At 36.7% G+C, this 18,593-nt stretch overlaps 1 protein-coding gene across 1 annotated transcript in view; it reads left to right on the forward strand.

Annotated features, from left to right (window-relative positions):
• LOC116165782 overlaps positions 1 to 18,593 on the forward strand; it is a 199,726-nt gene that overhangs the window by 42,135 nt on the left and 138,998 nt on the right. Inside the window, exon 2 of the mRNA XM_031480460.1 lies at positions 3,556 to 3,893. Coding sequence (XP_031336320.1) covers positions 3,556 to 3,893 — 338 coding nt within the window. The remainder of the gene's footprint in view (positions 1 to 3,555; positions 3,894 to 18,593) is intronic.

Raw genomic sequence — 18,593 nt, forward strand, 5'->3', positions numbered from 1 at the left:
TGATTGTGCCGCATAGTAATTAATCTAGACGGTATTACTCCTCGAGTTGATGGCCTACCTACCGAAAGGGGGAAACAAGACAGACTAAGAGATCCTTGTTCTGGCCTTGATACGCTAAGGAAATTATATAATTGGTAGTGTAGAACAAGAAATACTGTCACAATCGATGGTGATCTCATAACTGATCTCATAATAATACAAATAGGGCACTGTAATATCTAGATCTGAAAATGTCAAATTCAAATCAATTTTTAGCCAAAAGGGGGGTCAACTCGCAGTCAGGGTCGATATACAAACAGGCTTCCATACAAAACAATGGACCTATAATTTTTGAATGACTATTAAACAAATTTACTAACTCAAGGAGTTGTCGAAAACAAAACAAAAAGATACTCTGGTTATAACGGCCTTTTGACCGCAGAAATGCGCTTCTCTGCCTTATCTGTAACAGATAATAACACAAATAAACAAGAGGGATAGTGAATAGCGCGGCACAATAGTATTACGATAGCAATGTCTGACGTTTGACACTGATCGGGTACTCATATACAAAAACCGTAATCAATACTCAATAATTCAATTCACGTTAACTAAACAAAAGCGAGATTTTGACTCGACCACGCATTGTCCGTACAAATCGGTGTATAAATGCATAAACGTGACGTTATCTCAAGAAATCTGTTTTATACAATGCACAAATAACTACAACAATGATCTAATTAATTAAAAGTGTCAATAAGATAGTATGAACAAATTCTGACACAACTACCGTAACTAAAGATCGTAGATGTCTGTCTCGGACTATGTCTTGGTAATTTCAAATTCGAACTAACAGGATGATTTTTGGGAGGAACAATAGTAATCGTCGAGGAAATCGGGTGATGAGTCGTCGGTAACGACAAAAGGTGATGTACGTAAAATCAAAGATATCGGCGGCATTTTCAAGAGGTATAATCTCCAAAAAGTGTCGTTACCATTGCAGTTAAATAGGAACAATATTGAAATCTCCAAGTTACATTTTCGAATTAGGTAACAGTAATGTCTCACGTGACGTCGCCAATGTCAATCGCGCTAGGTAAAAAATGCGATGTCATACAGGTTCTGCGTACGTAATTTACAGGTAGATAATAACAGAAAAGTAATCTGAAAGAGAAAACGATGAGAACTTAGGAGAACTTTGAGAGAAGCTAAAGCCCTAAAAAATACGTACGAAGGATAATGTAATTAATAACGGTACATACTTCACACTAATTATTTGCAAATATAAATCCGCAAAACGTATTCATTGAAGCACAGCAACAGCACATCATAAATAGAGAGAAAGTACTCTAAAGAAATATGGTAATAAGATAGACATAAGTCAAATAGAAAGTAAATGGCGCATCGACAAAAATTTGCACGCAATCACTGTGAAGGAAAAATCGTCTCTGCACGAAAGTAATACAAGAGCAAATTAAAGAAGGGATAGAATGGATGGCCTCTAGCGGCAAACCAAAAAGCTAAGGTAATACCAAACCTACTACAGGAATAACATATATCTTAACTAAACGGGGTTACGTAAGAATATCAGACCTACATTAGAGTAAAAATCTGGAATATCAATTGTTAAGAAAACAACGTTACACAGTGATATGTACTCTTGGAATTGAAGGCTCTATCTCTATGTGTGGTGCGCAAATCTTGATGGTTCTATCTTTTGCTTTTGCTCAATTTCAAAGGCTCAGCGGTATACTCTTCATATTGATTTCTTACTAGTGCTCAGATCTTAATTGTATAAATGTTTTGGATTCTACCAGCCACCAATCTATTAGAAATCGTCGTTTAACCGGTCGGCCTACGACAACTTCCTTTCTTGCTCAACTTTGACGGCATGTAATGGTTTTTACGTTATGTACTAGGTACTGGAATTGACTAGAGATCGCCCTTTTTCGGTGTATCGAAGACAACATTCTTTGGTGCTCAATCCTAAAGAAAAAGTAATGCGGTATTAGCGTTATATACTACTGGAATTCGTGTCTCTGTTTTTGTTTCTGGTAGTCAAATCTTAATGGTTATACATTTTGTTGGATTCCATAGACCAAAGTCTTTTTCCGGTCGATTTGCGACAACTTCTATTAGAAATCGCCTGTTTCCGGTCGTTCTGTGACCATTTCCTTTCTTGCTGAATTCTAAAGGCAAGATGTCCTATGTTATATACTCCTAGCTAGCATTGATGGCTGTTTCAGGTGCTCAGATCTTGATTTTTGGGTTTCACAGGCGAAAATCTATTCTCTTCCAATCCAAATCTAATAGTTTCCTGTCAGACATTCCGCTTCTAACGCCATCCATTCTAGGACGTCTTCTTCTGATCCTTTTTTTTTGACCATCTATATTGTTGTGTGCAGTGGCGTTCAGTCACTACACCGCCCACAAGACACCTGTCCGACTAGCTCAAATCAAATTAAAATTAAAACTTAATTACACATAATTAAGTGACTGACACAAATTCATTCCGAAACACATCAAACAATTAGAACAAATTCCCTGAAAGAAAGAAGAGATTACAATGCTTGTTTGGAAATAAAACCCCGCACGCAGGCGGGCGATAAATAAAATAACTAAATCTTTCAGTTTTCCGCGCGGTAACATGTACAATTTGAGGAAAAATTTAAAACTGAAAGCATAGCAATGTATTCAGGTCGATTTTCTTCTTATTGACAAAAAATAACGCAAAAACCCCAATGAACCTCAATATAAAAATAACGAACATGTTTCAACAGCTGTCATCAACAGTTACTTTTTGTAACTTCAACGGCCACAAGGATTTCCATTGCCTGCGTTCTTCTTCCCTTTAAGGTCAGGAGAAGACTTTCCACCAGATTTTATTTCTTCATTACTAAAATTAAGAAATTGCGTACCACTCCTTTAATACACGCGATAAAAATTGGATAAGAAAAGACAAGTTTCATTGACTTCCAAAAAACTTTTTCGTAATTTTGGTATCATTACAAAGTTTGGAAGTATTCTTTGAAGATCTAGTATTCAAAATGAGTAAAGACCTCCATTTACCAAATTAATTTCCAAAAAACAAACAAAACTAAGTGAACATTGTGCTTTCTGGAAGTATACATTTGAGCAGACTGAATTAAATTCAATTGTTTTACGGTTTTTGTAAAACAGTAAGAAAAGACATGTAAAGTTTTGCCGGTCCTTTTGTTTCTGACGAGATCAACGGCAACATCTGTTTATAACGCAAAAATTAAGACTAGACTGGAGTATTTTCTTTCCCACATACAATATTCAATACATTTCGGAAGTAATCGAGCAGCTTTGTTTTGCAGGACGACGTTAAAAATAAACTAAGTCTGCGCCGCGAAAGAAAAGTAGGAAATAATTTCACTTTTTGCTGTAGCAATTTGCTTAAACCATCGAGTTGACCGAGTTTGCGGAATAAGCTGTCAGAAAATACATTAAGGTTATTATGTAAAATTATTTATACTGCCCCGAGTGTAAAGTGCATAAGGCGTCTGTAGGAATTAAAAACAGATTAAAATTGTTTCGTTTTTGTTGTTGCAGACAACGAGACGACAACGTTTTTACTGGGGGAAGTTTCTCCACAGCCCAGAATCGCGTCAGAAAACTTGACCCGATCCTCGTCCGCAGCCCTAGCCGCCCCGGGCGCTACAATTTCTAGCGTGGCTGTGGATACAACAAGAGGAATGCAGCGTTCAACGTTAGGAACCGAACCCGTACGTCACAGTTTCGGTCGTGGTTTACCCGTGCCTCATTATCACCTGCCCGATTCACGTTGGGGCCCATTCTTTGAGGAAGGACAAGAGCCGTATAATATAACTGCTAGGGTTGGATCCACAGTAAGGCTGGACTGTCGCATTGGACTTCTACAGGATAAAACGGTCAGTGACTACAAACTATTAAAGCGATTTTTGTTATGTACAAAGCGGAACTGCTTACTTTCTTTTGGAGCTAAAAAAATCTAGTAGTTAGTCAAACGACGTTCGCACAAAATCCTTCATTAAATTCTTGAGCGAATCAAATGTTCCGTTTGCGTAATCAATATAGTAAAACGACATTTCGGTGCGCGTCTACGCATAACGTCATTATTCGTAATTTAATGAGTCTATCCCTTGTGACTTCCTTAACGTCAAACGCTAAATTTGTCCTTCATTTACAAATCAGCGAGCTGTTTATTTGATTGATTTTCGAAGTTGGAGAATTTCAACGTAGGTGGCGGAAGTTCAAACACTACGTCTTATTGTTAAAGATTTTGTACATTAAACGATGGGAACTCTTTCTGATAATCTTTGCCACATTAGTATAGTGCTAAATTAGAGATGTAGACTGGTACGTATTGTACAAAAAAACACTGAAGCTGAAATAGTTTCCAAAAGTTGCACTTGTAGGACCCCATAAATATGTCAGAATGGGGCAAAACTAAATTAAAGGAGAAGCTTTACAAAGGAAGCTTTTGTAATTCCAAGCATGCACCTAGACTCTGTAAAGGCAACGTCAAACTTGGCAAAAATTGTAACTAAATTGATTACGATTAAGGTAAATTTTCCAATTATTGGCAACTGAGGTTTCCTACATTTTAGAAAGGTTATGAAGCCTTTATGTTGTATATATTTTAATTAGAAGTATGTTTTTGTAGTCCTTAAAGGCTTGACTTTTAACAACTATAACCACTATCCCGATATACTCCATCTTTTAATAGATATTTATTAACAAGTAAAAAATCAGCAAAGTTCCAGCTATAGGCACCCTTGGCCAGTTGTTGGCACTTACCTTTTTCCAGTAATGGGCGCACCGAGGAAAAATAGGTTTTCTTAGGTTATTAGGTAGATAGTAGGTAGGTAGATGTTTTTTTAGGTACTGTAATTTTGAAAAGTAGAACTATTTAAGTAACCCCCCACATAGCAGACCTATATACATTGCATACAACATGGACATTCTACGTGGGATTTTGTATATCCATATGTGGAGAAGTATGACTGACGCAAATATCCGATGTATGTGCTAGGGATATAAGTTTTGCAGACTTCACATAATACATAGTATATACGTTTTGGATGTCTTGCGTATATTCATGTATATGCATCATCAGACATGCTTTGTATGTTGGTATACTGACAAGTGGATATTCCATGAACATTCCTATAATATGCACAGATGTTCAATCGGATATTCCATGTATGCAGTATACATTCAGAATGGATGTTTTATAGAGATTCTTCTAACATTCGAGAAGCTTCCTAGCATCTATACCTACATAAATAAATTATTTTCACTGAATCAAGTTCTTTGTATTAAGTCTCCTAGTATACAATGGAAAATTTGCTTAACAAATTTTTTTTGTTTTATTCAACACTGTACTCTTTGAGTCACATTGATCGCGTTCTTGTTCAACATTATAATAGCGTCAGTTAATAACAGATTATACATTAGGTTACTAACATACCTGCCATTCATGCCCTTAGTAATTCCCATCCAGTCTTTACCTCCCTAACACATATTTGTAACTTTAGGTCTTACACAAACAAAATTCAAACACTAAAATTCCTTACTTTCACTGTCCAAATTAGAAAAACAAATTCATTTCACTCCTGATTTTAGAAAAATGAACTGCATTTGAAATAGCACTACTATCTTAACCGCCATAATTCACAGAAAATCAGACGCTAACGTTTGTACCGTCGGTAATACAGGAAACGCATGTATCTAATCCAAAACGAATACATAGAAGATCCTCGTGAGGAGGTATAAGATATAGATCAAGTGTACTTTTAATATACATAAACGATACATACAATGTGTGTGTGTATAAACATCCATATCACATCCAAAATATATAGGTATTCATGGAATATCCATACTGGACATAACATACATATGTCCATAATGAATGTACAATAGTATATACATAAGATGGACACGATATTCCCTGTACATTTTGGATTTAAAAGGTATATACATAAGATATCGAATGCTATGTGGGCCTTAGGTGTAAGGTAGGTACACAAAAATAACAACAAGTTTAAAAAGTCATTATGCAAACATAAATGACGAGCGTATTTTCCTCCTAATAATATTAATCCTAGGACCAGGAAAAATTACCGCTAGGCACGAGATCCTTACCCCATTCTCTTTCAAATGAGCCACCTATCGTCGAAGTCTATACAGTTTAATGAAAAATAGTGGAGCGTATACAAATACATGCAAATTTTGAAATGGGCATTAGTTTTACTTTTATTCGGAGTGTTTACATATGAAACTTTATTTAATGCTTTCGTAAATAGCATTGCGCATTGTCTACATTAGAAATTTCATTGAATACCTTCATAAATAAAACATACAGCATGCGTTAACAGTAATTTTGAAACCGGTATTAGTTTTAGTTTCATTCAAGGTGCCTACATATGATATTTCGTTTAACTGCTTTCATAAATAAGAAAGTCGCCATTGCGCATGCGTAAAACCAAATTTTAAAACTGGTGTTAGATTTGCGTGTATTCCACGTTCCTATGTATTAAATATCATTTAAATGCTTCAGTAAATAAAGGAGTTGGCATTGCGCATGCGCAAAACCAAATTTTGCAACTGGTGTTAGATTTGTCTTTATGCCAAATGCCTATGTATAAAATTTCATTTAAATGCCTTCATAATAAGAAAGTTGGCAATGCGCATGCGCAAAACATTTTGAAAATGTCATTAATTTTACTTATATTCGTAGTGTTTACATATAAAGTTTCATTTAAATATCTTCATAAATAAAAAAGTTAGCATCGCACATGCGTTAAACCAAATTTTTTGACACTGCGCATGCGCAAAACCAAAAAATATTGGTATACACGGAATCCTCGGACCAGGCCCTTTAAAATGAGTTCTCTATCGCCAAAATCGGTTCAGTGGTTTAGAAGGAGTACGTGTGACGGACAGACGCACGGACGTCAAAGTGCAGTCAAAAGCGATTTTCACTTTTAGGAAAATACGCTAATTTTTGTTTTAAGACAAAATACATGGTAACTTCTAGTACATGTTTTACACTTAATGCCGATTTTAACACTATTTATATATTTAATACAGATGAAGCATATTCCCTTTTTCAATACTGTTATTTCCCCTAAAATGCGAAACTAATTTGTTGCTTCCTTTTAGCGGTATTTGAAACCATTTCCTAACATGGGCATTATTAGATTTGACTACCCCGGACTCGTGATAACATTGTTGAAAGGAGATTTAAAAAATGTATTTCCAAATTTGAAATATTGGTCGTGTATTTCTGATTGTTCTCCAAATGCCTCCAGTTCTTCTTGCTCTGTAAGTTTTTCTGTTTCTACATCATTTTTTTGGTCTATTCCTTAACTATAGGTTTCTTTCTGTTGCTGTTTTTCATTAGTTTGCAATTTCCTTCTTGGCAATTCTGTTTTCCTTGTTTTCTTCTTGCTTTCTGTTTTTATCTGAAACCGTGTTTTTTCGTTTTTTATTCGTTTGTTTTTCTATCCTTTCTTGTTTTCTTTTTATTTTGTCAAGTTCTTCTTATTTCTTCATTTTTCCTTTTCTTCTATCACCTTTTTGAAGCCACTAGAAGATATTACGAAGGGTTTAAACTTAATATCTTTCTTTCCTTTGCATTCAAGAGTTTGGGCGGATGGTAAAAACTTATTAATTTTGATATTACTATTTTCTTTGTTTGGAGATCTATTTACTGTATGTTCATTATCATCTAGAACATTATCTTCTATCAATCCCATTTTCCCCTATAATATTACTGTTGTCATCAAAGACAATTGGCATATACCCATAAAATTGTTATACATTTTTTTCAAAATATGTAAATTTTCGTTTGTTGTAGAATCAAGGTAAATAATAAAATAGGCTGGGAAAAAAAGAACCGACCAAGAAAAAAACCAGGCAACAAATTAAAATTAAACTTTATAGCAAAATTAGTTGTCTGTAATAACATGAATGCATATTTTGATTTATTGTTATGTTAATTACCACATTACAACAAAACAAAGGAACATGTAGTGGTATTAGTATAAAGTAATTAATTCTCAATGCCAAGTGCAATATGAAACAATCTTGACCTAGCGTACGTCACTCGCCCCCAGATGAAGCACTCTGTAAATAAACAGTAACATATTTATGTACAAGAAAAAAATGTGTTGCAAGAAGTTCAATTATAAATTAACAATGTGTATGTCGATGTTTCAAAATATGGGGCCATACACGAATTGCTATAAAATTTATTACATCTTTAATTCTGCACCCGCGATTTGAAGATCATCCCTAAGATAACATATTATACCCAGATATATACAATAAATTAGGAAACCTTCATATTGACGTAGAAAAAACACAATGCAATTTTACCGTATCTCTGTGCATTTAATTAAGGGTATGACGGCATAAATGCAAAAGAGAAACCTGTATGTTATTACTAATTAGCTGTAAATGACAATACCCATGCTGCACTCGCATCTACCTAATGCATGTGTAGAATGCTGTTAATTTGGCAAATCAGTTAACACAATCATACAATTACTGTATGGGTGCAATAAAGGAAAGGAAAAAAGAAATACACATCACCTAAGTAATTGTCGAAACAGTCACAGTAACTATTCGTAACACAAAATTACAACCCTTAAAATTCCCCTTGAGCAAATCGAAGTCGACACGTTTAATATCGGTGCGCCCCGAGTCGTCGGGTCGATATTGATCATTGACTTCCCTCGTATAGCGTTAGATTTGGAACGTTTACTGTAAATTATCGTCCATTTGAATGTAGGGCATTGAAGGAAAAACACGTGTTCCACTACCACCAAACAAAACTTAATCCCGTTGAATTCTTGGCGGCCAGGGGATCTCCTAAAAAAAATACATTCGGATCGCTACTTTATTTCCTTTTAGAAAATACGAACCGCGAATTTTCCAATCGAATTTTAGCGAGCAAATTCGGTTCTATCACAATACTTCTGGATTTTCTAAGAGGAGTGGTCATAGTTTTATCTGCCTTGTGGGATTGTAAACAATAATAGGGGTAGGATGAAGTGAAAAAAGTCACTTAAATAATAAAAAAAATAAAAAATAATTATAATTTTTGAAACGGGACGGTACTTTTATGGCCGGTGGATTCTGTACACAAAATCATACAAGCAAATACTCGATGTCCTACAAAGATTACAGTACTTACTCTTATGTAAAGGCGGGTTTTCTTAAAAAATTGCTAATTTTTGACACGAGAAGGGTCTCTGATTTCATGTTCACTTAAAGGGTGGCCCGTGAACCCTCTAAACGTATTCAAACAAGGAAACAAGAATATGTGATGTATTACAAGAATTACAGCCCTTGCAATGTACCGTATAATAGAACAATAAAACATTATATATAAAAAATTATTTGCAAATGAATAATTTTAGACGTTTACAATTATTTTGAATAATAATCACGTGGTTTTTCTTGTCTCTACGTCCCACATAAAAAATGCTTACCACTCCTGCTACTCCATCCATGGTTACTGGGCTAAAACTGAAATTAAGACCAAATTAAAAAAAAATCACTTTCCAGGAATCATCATCCCGAGTTCGTTGTACAAAAACCTTAACTATTGTTAATTGTGTATACCGAATTTACTAAATATAATTAATGTTTGTTTATAAATAATTTGGCTTGTAGTCCTTTTTATAATAAAAAGAGAATGGAAATTATACCGTTAAAAAAAAAACACACACACCAGCCCCGTATTTTTTTTTAGTTTAGTTAGTATCTCGTACTGTTTACATTGTTATGCTACTGTTTACTTTTACAAATTGTGAAATAGGAAAACAAGACGCATTTTAAATGGAAATTAAGGTTTATGTATTTGTTTAATCATATAACCTCGTGGCTCGGGACTGGTGGGTCGCGTTCGTGGAAGTCCATTTATTTTGTTTCAAGCGAAGTTAATGATGTACATTCTTTATCTGAGGAAAAGGAAAATGAAAAACGAACGCAACGCCCTTAGTGTATGTCTAAATCGGTTTCCGTATTAACATCTAGAATACTTATTTGGATTTCTAGTTTTAAACTAAGATTAAGAAGTTCCCTTTAGCGAACATTAACAATCAAATGGGGTACCTACTGTGTTTAGAGGGTGTGAAATGGTGTCTCCAGGTGGTTAGTAAGAACTGTCTCGTCGTTATTTATCACTCAAAACATCGCAACTTCCAGTAATAAAGCGGGTTCGTACATGCCATTTTAAGCGCACCTAGAATTTAAACGTGAACAATAACTAAGTTAAAAGTTACAGGGTGTAGGGTTGCATTTTAGCAACACTGTTGCGTTTTCAAGCACTTTTACAAAAGTGTCGATAAATAGCAGGTGGTTCTGTTTCTTACTAGCAGGGTTGATGAAGATATTTTCTCCATCAATACTCGAAACTGATATAAGAAAAATTCTTACCTCAGCCTAGGTTCGAACACCCGACCTCCCTGAATGTAATCCTATTAAAGGGAGAATTTGAGATTGGAATTAACAAAACTGTATAATTTTTTGATAAATTCAAAACACAAAATATATGGAAAAAATATAAATATACTTACAATTCAGTCGGTGCTGGGCGACCACTACAATGCACGGGGGGGAATAAGGAGATCAAGGGGTGACAATAAGGAAGGGTTGAATTCGTCCAGCACTACCGAGTTTACAAAAAAAAACAAGAAAAAAATGGATTGATTTTCAAACTTGGAAAAGTATATTGCTTCAAAACAAACACGATTCGATGCAGCTTTTCGAATGTGGGAAATTTTTCTCTTTTGCCCCCACTCATCGCATTCAAATTGCATTAACATTAATAAAGCCACACTTACTCCATCTCGTTTATATCTTATATATTATAAAATATAATAATACGGCGTTAACATTCCCCCCGGGATGAAGTACGGTTTCGAACTTCAGGATGACAAAGAGAACACAAAAAATAATTGTTATTTTTCTATCTACCAATATTTAACTAACAAACCTGAACAAAAAATAATTGTTGCTATTTATTTAACAACGTTTAATTAACAAATCAAATTCTAAGAGAAAGATCAACTAAAAGTAATTTTATTAAAAAAAAAACTGACAAAGATTTATTGCGTGGGTAAAGGACATACCTTAATTACTGGCCGGCGGTAAATACCAGTTTTGGTTCGAACATCGAGAACTCTGACCACTTGGTCAGTTCCTGGGTAAGTTTTTTCTATAATGCCTAAAGGCCAAGATAATGGAGGAACATTTGGCTGATTTAATAGGACAACAGTCCCTATTTCAATAGGATTCGTTTCAGTATTCCAGCGATATCGAGTTTGCATTTCAGTAAGGCATTCTAACCGCCACCTCTTCCAAAAGTCTTGTATCATACGATCAAGTAATTGAAATCTGTTTAAGCGATTAATATTATGATTAGTATAATCGACGGTGGGGAAGTGGTTTATCGGGCCCATGGTTAAGAAATGAGCAGGCGTCAAACAGAGTGGATCAGCAGGATCTGAACTTAGCACACAGAGAGGCCGTGAATTTAGTACGCACTCAATTTGTATTAATAAAGTATTAAACTCTTCGTAAGTTAATAATTGGTCGCGTAAGATTTTGTATAGATGACTTTTGACAGATCGCACGCCCGCTTCCCACAACCCTCCCATGTGAGGAGCTCCAGGAGCTATTAGTTTCCATTGTATTCCACGGTTAGCTAATTCATTTCCTATGGATTTGTTATATTCAGGAGAATATATGACTTTATACAATTCATCTAAGGATGTCCTTGCACCAATGAAATTGGTACCGTTGTCGGAGTTAATTTCTGAAACTACTCCTCGCCTACTAATAAATCGCTTGAAGGCTTGCAAAAAGTTTTCCGTGGATAAGCTACTAACTAATTCTAAATGGACCGCTTTAGTCGTCAGACATACAAACAAGCAAATATAGGCTTTGATTGAACGCACTCCTCGTTTCCGATATGGAATAATCGATACAGGGCCCGCGTAATCACAACCAGTCTGGAAAAAGGCTTTAGGGGATTGCATTCGGCTTATTGGTAGGTTTCCCATAACCGGAAATTGTGGTTTGGGTTTCATCCGAAAGCAAATGTTACATTTCTGCACTCTAAATCTTATAACGCTACGTGCTGCGAGTATCCAATACCGTTGCCTAATCAAGGTTAAAACTAAATGTGGTCCTGTATGTAGGTTGGATCTGTGATAGTGATCGATAAGTAAATCTACGAATCGGTCTTTCTTCGGTAATAAAATAGGATGTTTTACATCAAAAGAACAGTCGGCGTTACGAAGCCTACCACCTACTCTAATAATATTTCCATCTAAAAAAGGGGTAAGGTATCTAAAAGATTTGGGTTGAATTCCTTTTTTTAGTAAAGAAAGTTCAACTGAAAAATGTTTACATTGAATCAAACGAATAAGTCTCATCTCCGCAGTCATTAAGTCGGAGGCGGAAATGATGACATTGTAGGGTAACCGTCTAAGAAATCTAAGCACATAAACAACAGTGCGCACTAATTTGATCCATTTGGAACAACGCTCTATTAAGGAAAAAAATGGATTTTCTTCTTTTGCAGGAATCAGTAAGGCGATAGTTTCCTCCGATTCCTTATCTTCAGTGCGCACAATTCAAATTGGCCATTCCAAAAAGTCTAATCTCATCCAATCAGGACCATTTTTCCAAGAAACGTGGCTGATAAATTGCAAGGGAGTTAGACCTCTAGATAAGCAATCGCTTATATTGTTATTTTACCATCAATGTGATACCAAGATAAAGGATCGATTAAGGAGTTAATTTGAGTCACCCGATTTGCAACAAACATGGGTAATTTGGTTGGGCATGTAGCGATCCAGTTGAGAGTAACTGTAGAATCTGAGAAAGCATACACTTTGGCAATGTTCAAACGAGATTGATAACAATTGATTACAAAATGCAGGAGTCTGGCGAGTAAATGAGCCGCACAAAGTTCCAGCCGTGGAATAGTGACTAGTTTTATGGGCGAGACCTTTGTTTTCGCACAAAGAAGGTGAATTTGATTTCTATTAGCAATACTTTGCAAGTACACCACCGCACCATAGGATGTTAGACATGCATCTGCGAATCCTACCAATGCTACGCTCTGATTGTTCGTAACTCCAATATGCCGAGGTACTTCAAATTCTAAAAGATGAGAAAGTTGGGTGTTAATTAGCTGCCATCTTTGTGCTATACTGTTAGGGCATGGTTCGTCCCAATCTAGTTGGAGCACCCAACATTCTTTGATTAAGAGTTTCAAGTTCAAAATCACAGGAGCCAGAAATCCTAAAGGGTCATAGCACCGTGCAACGGTGGAGAGTATAGTGCGTTTGGTGCAAGGTCTATTGGTAATGTCGAAAGAGAATGACAAGAAATCAGTCTTGGGATTCCACTGCAAACCTAAAACTTTAAAGTTGGAGCTGTCAAAATCAATAGGATTAGTAATGCAATCATCTTCAGGGATGTTTTCTATTAGTGTTGGAGAATTTGTTGCCCATTTCACTAACTGAAAACCACCTCTACCAAATAATTCCTTTAATTGCGAATAGGCGGTCTTGGCTAAACTCGTGGTTGGAATGCTGGTGACGAGGTCATCAACATACATATCTCTTTTCACTATTTCAGCAGCTATGGGGAAAGTTGACTCTTCATCCTCTGCTAGTTGACGAACAATCCTAAGGGCTAAAAAAGGGGACGCTCTGACACCAAACGATACTGTGTTTAGTTGATAGGTTTCTATTGATTCTTGGCTCGAAAATCTCCAAAGTATTTTTTGATATTTGCGATCGTTCTCGCAAAGGTTAATTTGCCTATACATTTGGCGAATGTCCGCGGAAAGAGCTATTGCAAATAGTCTAAAATTCAACAACATCGTACAAACATCCGCTTGTAGCTTAGGACCGACAAATAAAAGGTCGTTTAAAGAATAAAGAGAGGTAGTTTTGCACGAAGCATCGAAAACAATTCGAACCGGAGTAGTACTAGAATTAGGTTTAAAGATTGCGTGATGAGGAATAAAATAATGCGGTTCCGAGCAAATGTGGTTCGTAACCTTTGACATATGACCTTGGGCTAGGTAGTCTCGAATAATATTTGCATAATGTATTTTAAGATCTCCATCTCTATCTAGTTTTTGTTCTAAGGCCAAAAATCTACGAAGTGCTACCGCATAGGAATCCCCTAACAAAGAACTATTGAGTTGAAAAGGCAAGGCCACGGTATATCTTCCATCACTTCCTCTTTTGTAAGTAGATCGAAAATGGTGTTCACACTTGACGTCCTCCGGACTTACTAAATTTAAAGAGGGCACATCCTCTACTTCCCAAAATCGTTGTACCAGTGTCTCCAACGGAGGTTCCAAAGCGATAAAGAAACTATGTGTGCAAGGAGATATGGTGGGTGCAACTCCCATTAAAACAAATCCAAGCTGAGTTTCTATAGCTAAGGGTGTATTTGGAGGGCCTGAAATCCGCTCTCGGCCCAACAATTGTGCAAATAAACTGGCTCCAATTATTCCATCTACCTTTCGAGGAATATGAAATTCAGTATCAGCTAAGGGAATTGAAACTAAGTAATTAAAACGACTTATATCGACGGAAATTGGAGGCATTTGATTGGTAATTTGATCTACTACTAATACATCTAAACAATATCTTTTATGCGTATTAATTTTGGAAATTATAACTGCGCTCGCACTTCCGTGTACTCTGCTACTAGTCGAACCAATTCCAAGAACTGTAGTGTCACATTTGGCAAGGGGTAATTTCAAGCGACGACTAAAGTCTAAAGAGAGAAAGTTAGCGTGACTTCCACTGTCTAATAAAAAACGAGCTTCATGAGTATTGCCGAACACGTCCAAAACATCGACCTTTGCTGTGGAGAGTAGGACTGTATTATTAGAGCCATTAGTATTTGACGTAATTGTGCAACAATTGATTGAGGAAGAATTCGACTCACCATGAGCGTTATCTGGACTGCTACTACTATTCCTATTTGAAGTTGAAGAGCTGTTATCAATAGGGGTGCCTGAAGTGGAACGGTCTGATTTACTACGAGAGTTAGTTTTGAAATGTAACAAGGTGTGATGCTTAAGATGACAACTTCTACAAGTATAATTACTTTGACAATTCATTATTTTATGAGACCCTAAGCAGTTTAAACATAAACTGTTTGCGCGCACGATTTGGTACCGTTCTTCAGGCGTAATCTCCAAAAACTGCGGGCAAGCGGAAATGTAATGAGTACCTTTACAACATGCACATTTAGCCGGTGTAGGCTTCTGCGCAAGAAACACATGGGTAGATTTTGATTTGCTATTACTGTTACTACTTTGAACGGGATAACCTTTTGAACTACTACTACTACTTGCCAATTTATTTACTACGGTGCTAGTGCGTGCACAAATTTTGGCTTGTTCTTTTATGAAAGTAATGATGTCCTTATAGGAAGGCATATCCGTTTTTCTCCTAGTGTTTTCGAATAGACGTTGAGTCTCGGGATTTAGTTTTTGAAAAGCTAAGTATGCTAAAATGTAGTCGGCTAAATCTGGTATATCTAATTTTCGCAAAGCTGTAACGGCAGGATCGAATTTATCTACGAACGCGTTTAACGTATGAACATTTTCAGTAGGACTTTGTTTAAACATAAACAATTGTTCTAATAAGGAATTAGCTATGGCACGTTTGTCCTCATATTTGTCAACAAGCGCAGCAAGAATGATTCTGTAATTGTCTCCTGTAGGAGCTATTCCAGAACATACCGATAGTGCAGTATCACTTAAACAGCCGAGTAAATAATGCGCCCGATTAACGTCGTTTAATTCAGGGTTGTTGTGAATTAGGCTATTGAAGCATTCAATAAATAAAGGCCACTCTTTTAAATCTCCACTGAATTTTGGGAGTGGAATATCGGGTAGTTTGCGAATTCTGTTAGTCCGCTCTTCACTTCTTGTAGAGGGGGCACTACTAGTAGAACTACTATGAATTTTAATCTTTTGAGCAACATGTTCAATGTAACATACTATTTCCTCAATCGTCTCAATGATTTTAAAACTTGGAACAAAGTGTTCGTCTAATTCGCACTCTAATAAGTTTATATCTTCTATTGTTTCTAACAATTTAACTTTGGTTGCCTCGTAATTAGTGTACCTCATCTTAAAATAACTCAATTTCTCTGGGGTTGAAACATCCCTACTAAAATCATATACCCGTTGAATGTTAGCAAAATATTGTTCTTTTTTTGCCTTTAAAATCTTAAGACGATGTTCCGCTTTTTTGTCCATCGTTCAGAACCGCTAAATATCGCGCTAAATTGACAATAATGGAATATGTGTGGCGGTTTTATCAAAGTTTTGATATCTACAACTTGAATTCTATACTATAAAAGCGCTTATCAACCTGCACCGAAACGTGTTATCTATAACTCTACTATTTATGTACTATAACAAACGTGCAAATCCGGCTTGATTTGGACCAATGTATAATTTTTTGATAAATTCAAAACACAAAATATATGGAAAAAATATAAATATACTTACAATTCAGTCGGTGCTGGGCGACCACTACGATGCACGGGGGGGAATAAGGAGATCAAGGGGTGACAATAAGGAAGGGTTGAATTCGTCCAGCACTACCGAGTTTACAAAAAAAAACAAGAAAAAAATGGATTGATTTTCAAACTTGGAAAAGTATATTGCTTCAAAACAAACACGATTCGATGCAGCTTTTCGAATGTGGGAAATTTTTCTCTTTTGCCCCCACTCATCGCATTCAAATTGCATTAACATTAATAAAGCCACACTTACTCCATCTAGTTTATATATTATATATTATAAAATATAATAATACGGCGTTAACAAAAACAATTGCGCACTATTAAGGGAGTAGATTCCACTTTTGCCCACCTTTTAGCAATGGATAAATCCGAAGAAGTTTTGGGAGCAGCACCTTAAATGGAAGAAAAATGCATTTTAAGCTCGACGTTATCTCAAAACGTGCTCTTAAACCATTTCTTTGCTCACTAAGAACGAATACTGAGCAGTGGGCGATGAAAATGTCATTTTCAAGAACTAAAATTGGAATTCAAATTCCCACACGATAATTTCCATAAAAAAAATCAACTTCGAGTTGCAACGCAGTTACTGAAAGGTCTACAAACAAACGACTGACGGCATTGATTTTTACGTTACAAAATTACTGAATGACGCTAAAGCCATTTTATTCTAGTTTCAGAAATAAGGAGTTACAGCAAATTGAAGGAATGGGTCATTTTTCAGTTATTCTCTTTAGGAAAAAAAACAAAAGACCGCAGCTTATTTCTGGCAAAGGTAATGTATTAAGCATGAAAAAAGAGGTCACGAGAACCTAAACCGTTTCCCCATTTACCCGTTTAATCCTATCGAAATTGGACCACACTGTACAGTCCACGAAACCCTATTCGAAAAACCATAGTAGACAACACCGCAGACCTGTCGGAAAAGGCCTGACTTTATTTTTTTTTGAGTGGTTGAGGTTTTAGTCAAGGCTGCTCTACCAACCGAACCCTCCCACGACCCCGGGTTCGAACCAGGGAGCCTTAGTACCGCAGCCGAGCTTCAACTCAACTGTGTGGTAGTATCGTAGGTTAATTCCTACGCTATGGGTGAACAGTAGAACCTGGGAGTCTTCCTCCCTACGAGGAACAGAAGTCCAATAAATTTTTATGCCGATGCGTACCCCCTTTCGAGAGTCGCAAAATCGTACGACTTTGCCTTCCACTTCATGTGGTCTTGATTGATGGGGTTGCGATTTGTGGTGCGCGGTTGGTGAGTGACGCTTACTGTTTGAGTTGTGTTGGGGATGGCGTCCACCAGTTTCACTGTGTCGTCCAGATTGGCTCCCTTTTGTGTGACAAGGATGACATGGACGTTTGTTGGCACTCGATTGTGGTCCATTTGGTCAATCGATCGTATTAGCTCGTTTGGAGTAGTTGCTCCATCTAAGTTCTACAAATTCCGAAAGATGGCAAACTGCAGGAAAAAATTCGGAGTAGCCGGCAGAATGCTAGAAACTGATCTAAGGAAATTCCCATCCCATCTCTGCCACAGATGAAAAATTCTTACCTCAGCCCAGGTTCGAACACCCGACCTCCGGATATGCAACCCAACGTTCTACCACTGAATCGCTTATGGTATGCGTTTGTGCAGTGCTGTGCCACGGATCTGCGTTTCTTGAAAGGTTTCCTGAGCTACGTCGCATAACTTTCTGGCATGGTATCCTGTTGCTGGTGCTTGTGCTGTTGCTGGTGCTCATGCCTGCTCCCTTTTAATTCGCCGCCCCTACCGTTGGTTCGTTAGGATCTGACATCTTGCTTTCCCTTTTGACGTTTCACTAGCGTTATTGACGTTTCACTTGCAGTTTTGACGTTTTAGAGTTTTTGGGTAGTCACAGGCACTGTTTGGAAACTCGCAAAGCGCGATTGTTATTTGAGGAGGTCACCACTTTGGCGCTTGTATTAACTCTGATGTGACGCTTCGACGTTTCAGGGACGGGCGTTACAGAACGTTGCCCCGGTACTCGCATGAAGGT

The sequence above is a fragment of the Photinus pyralis genome, unplaced genomic scaffold (assembly GCF_008802855.1).
Source record: "Photinus pyralis isolate 1611_PpyrPB1 unplaced genomic scaffold, Ppyr1.3 Ppyr1.4_LG3a, whole genome shotgun sequence".
Taxonomy (NCBI): Eukaryota; Metazoa; Arthropoda; class Insecta; order Coleoptera; family Lampyridae; genus Photinus; species Photinus pyralis.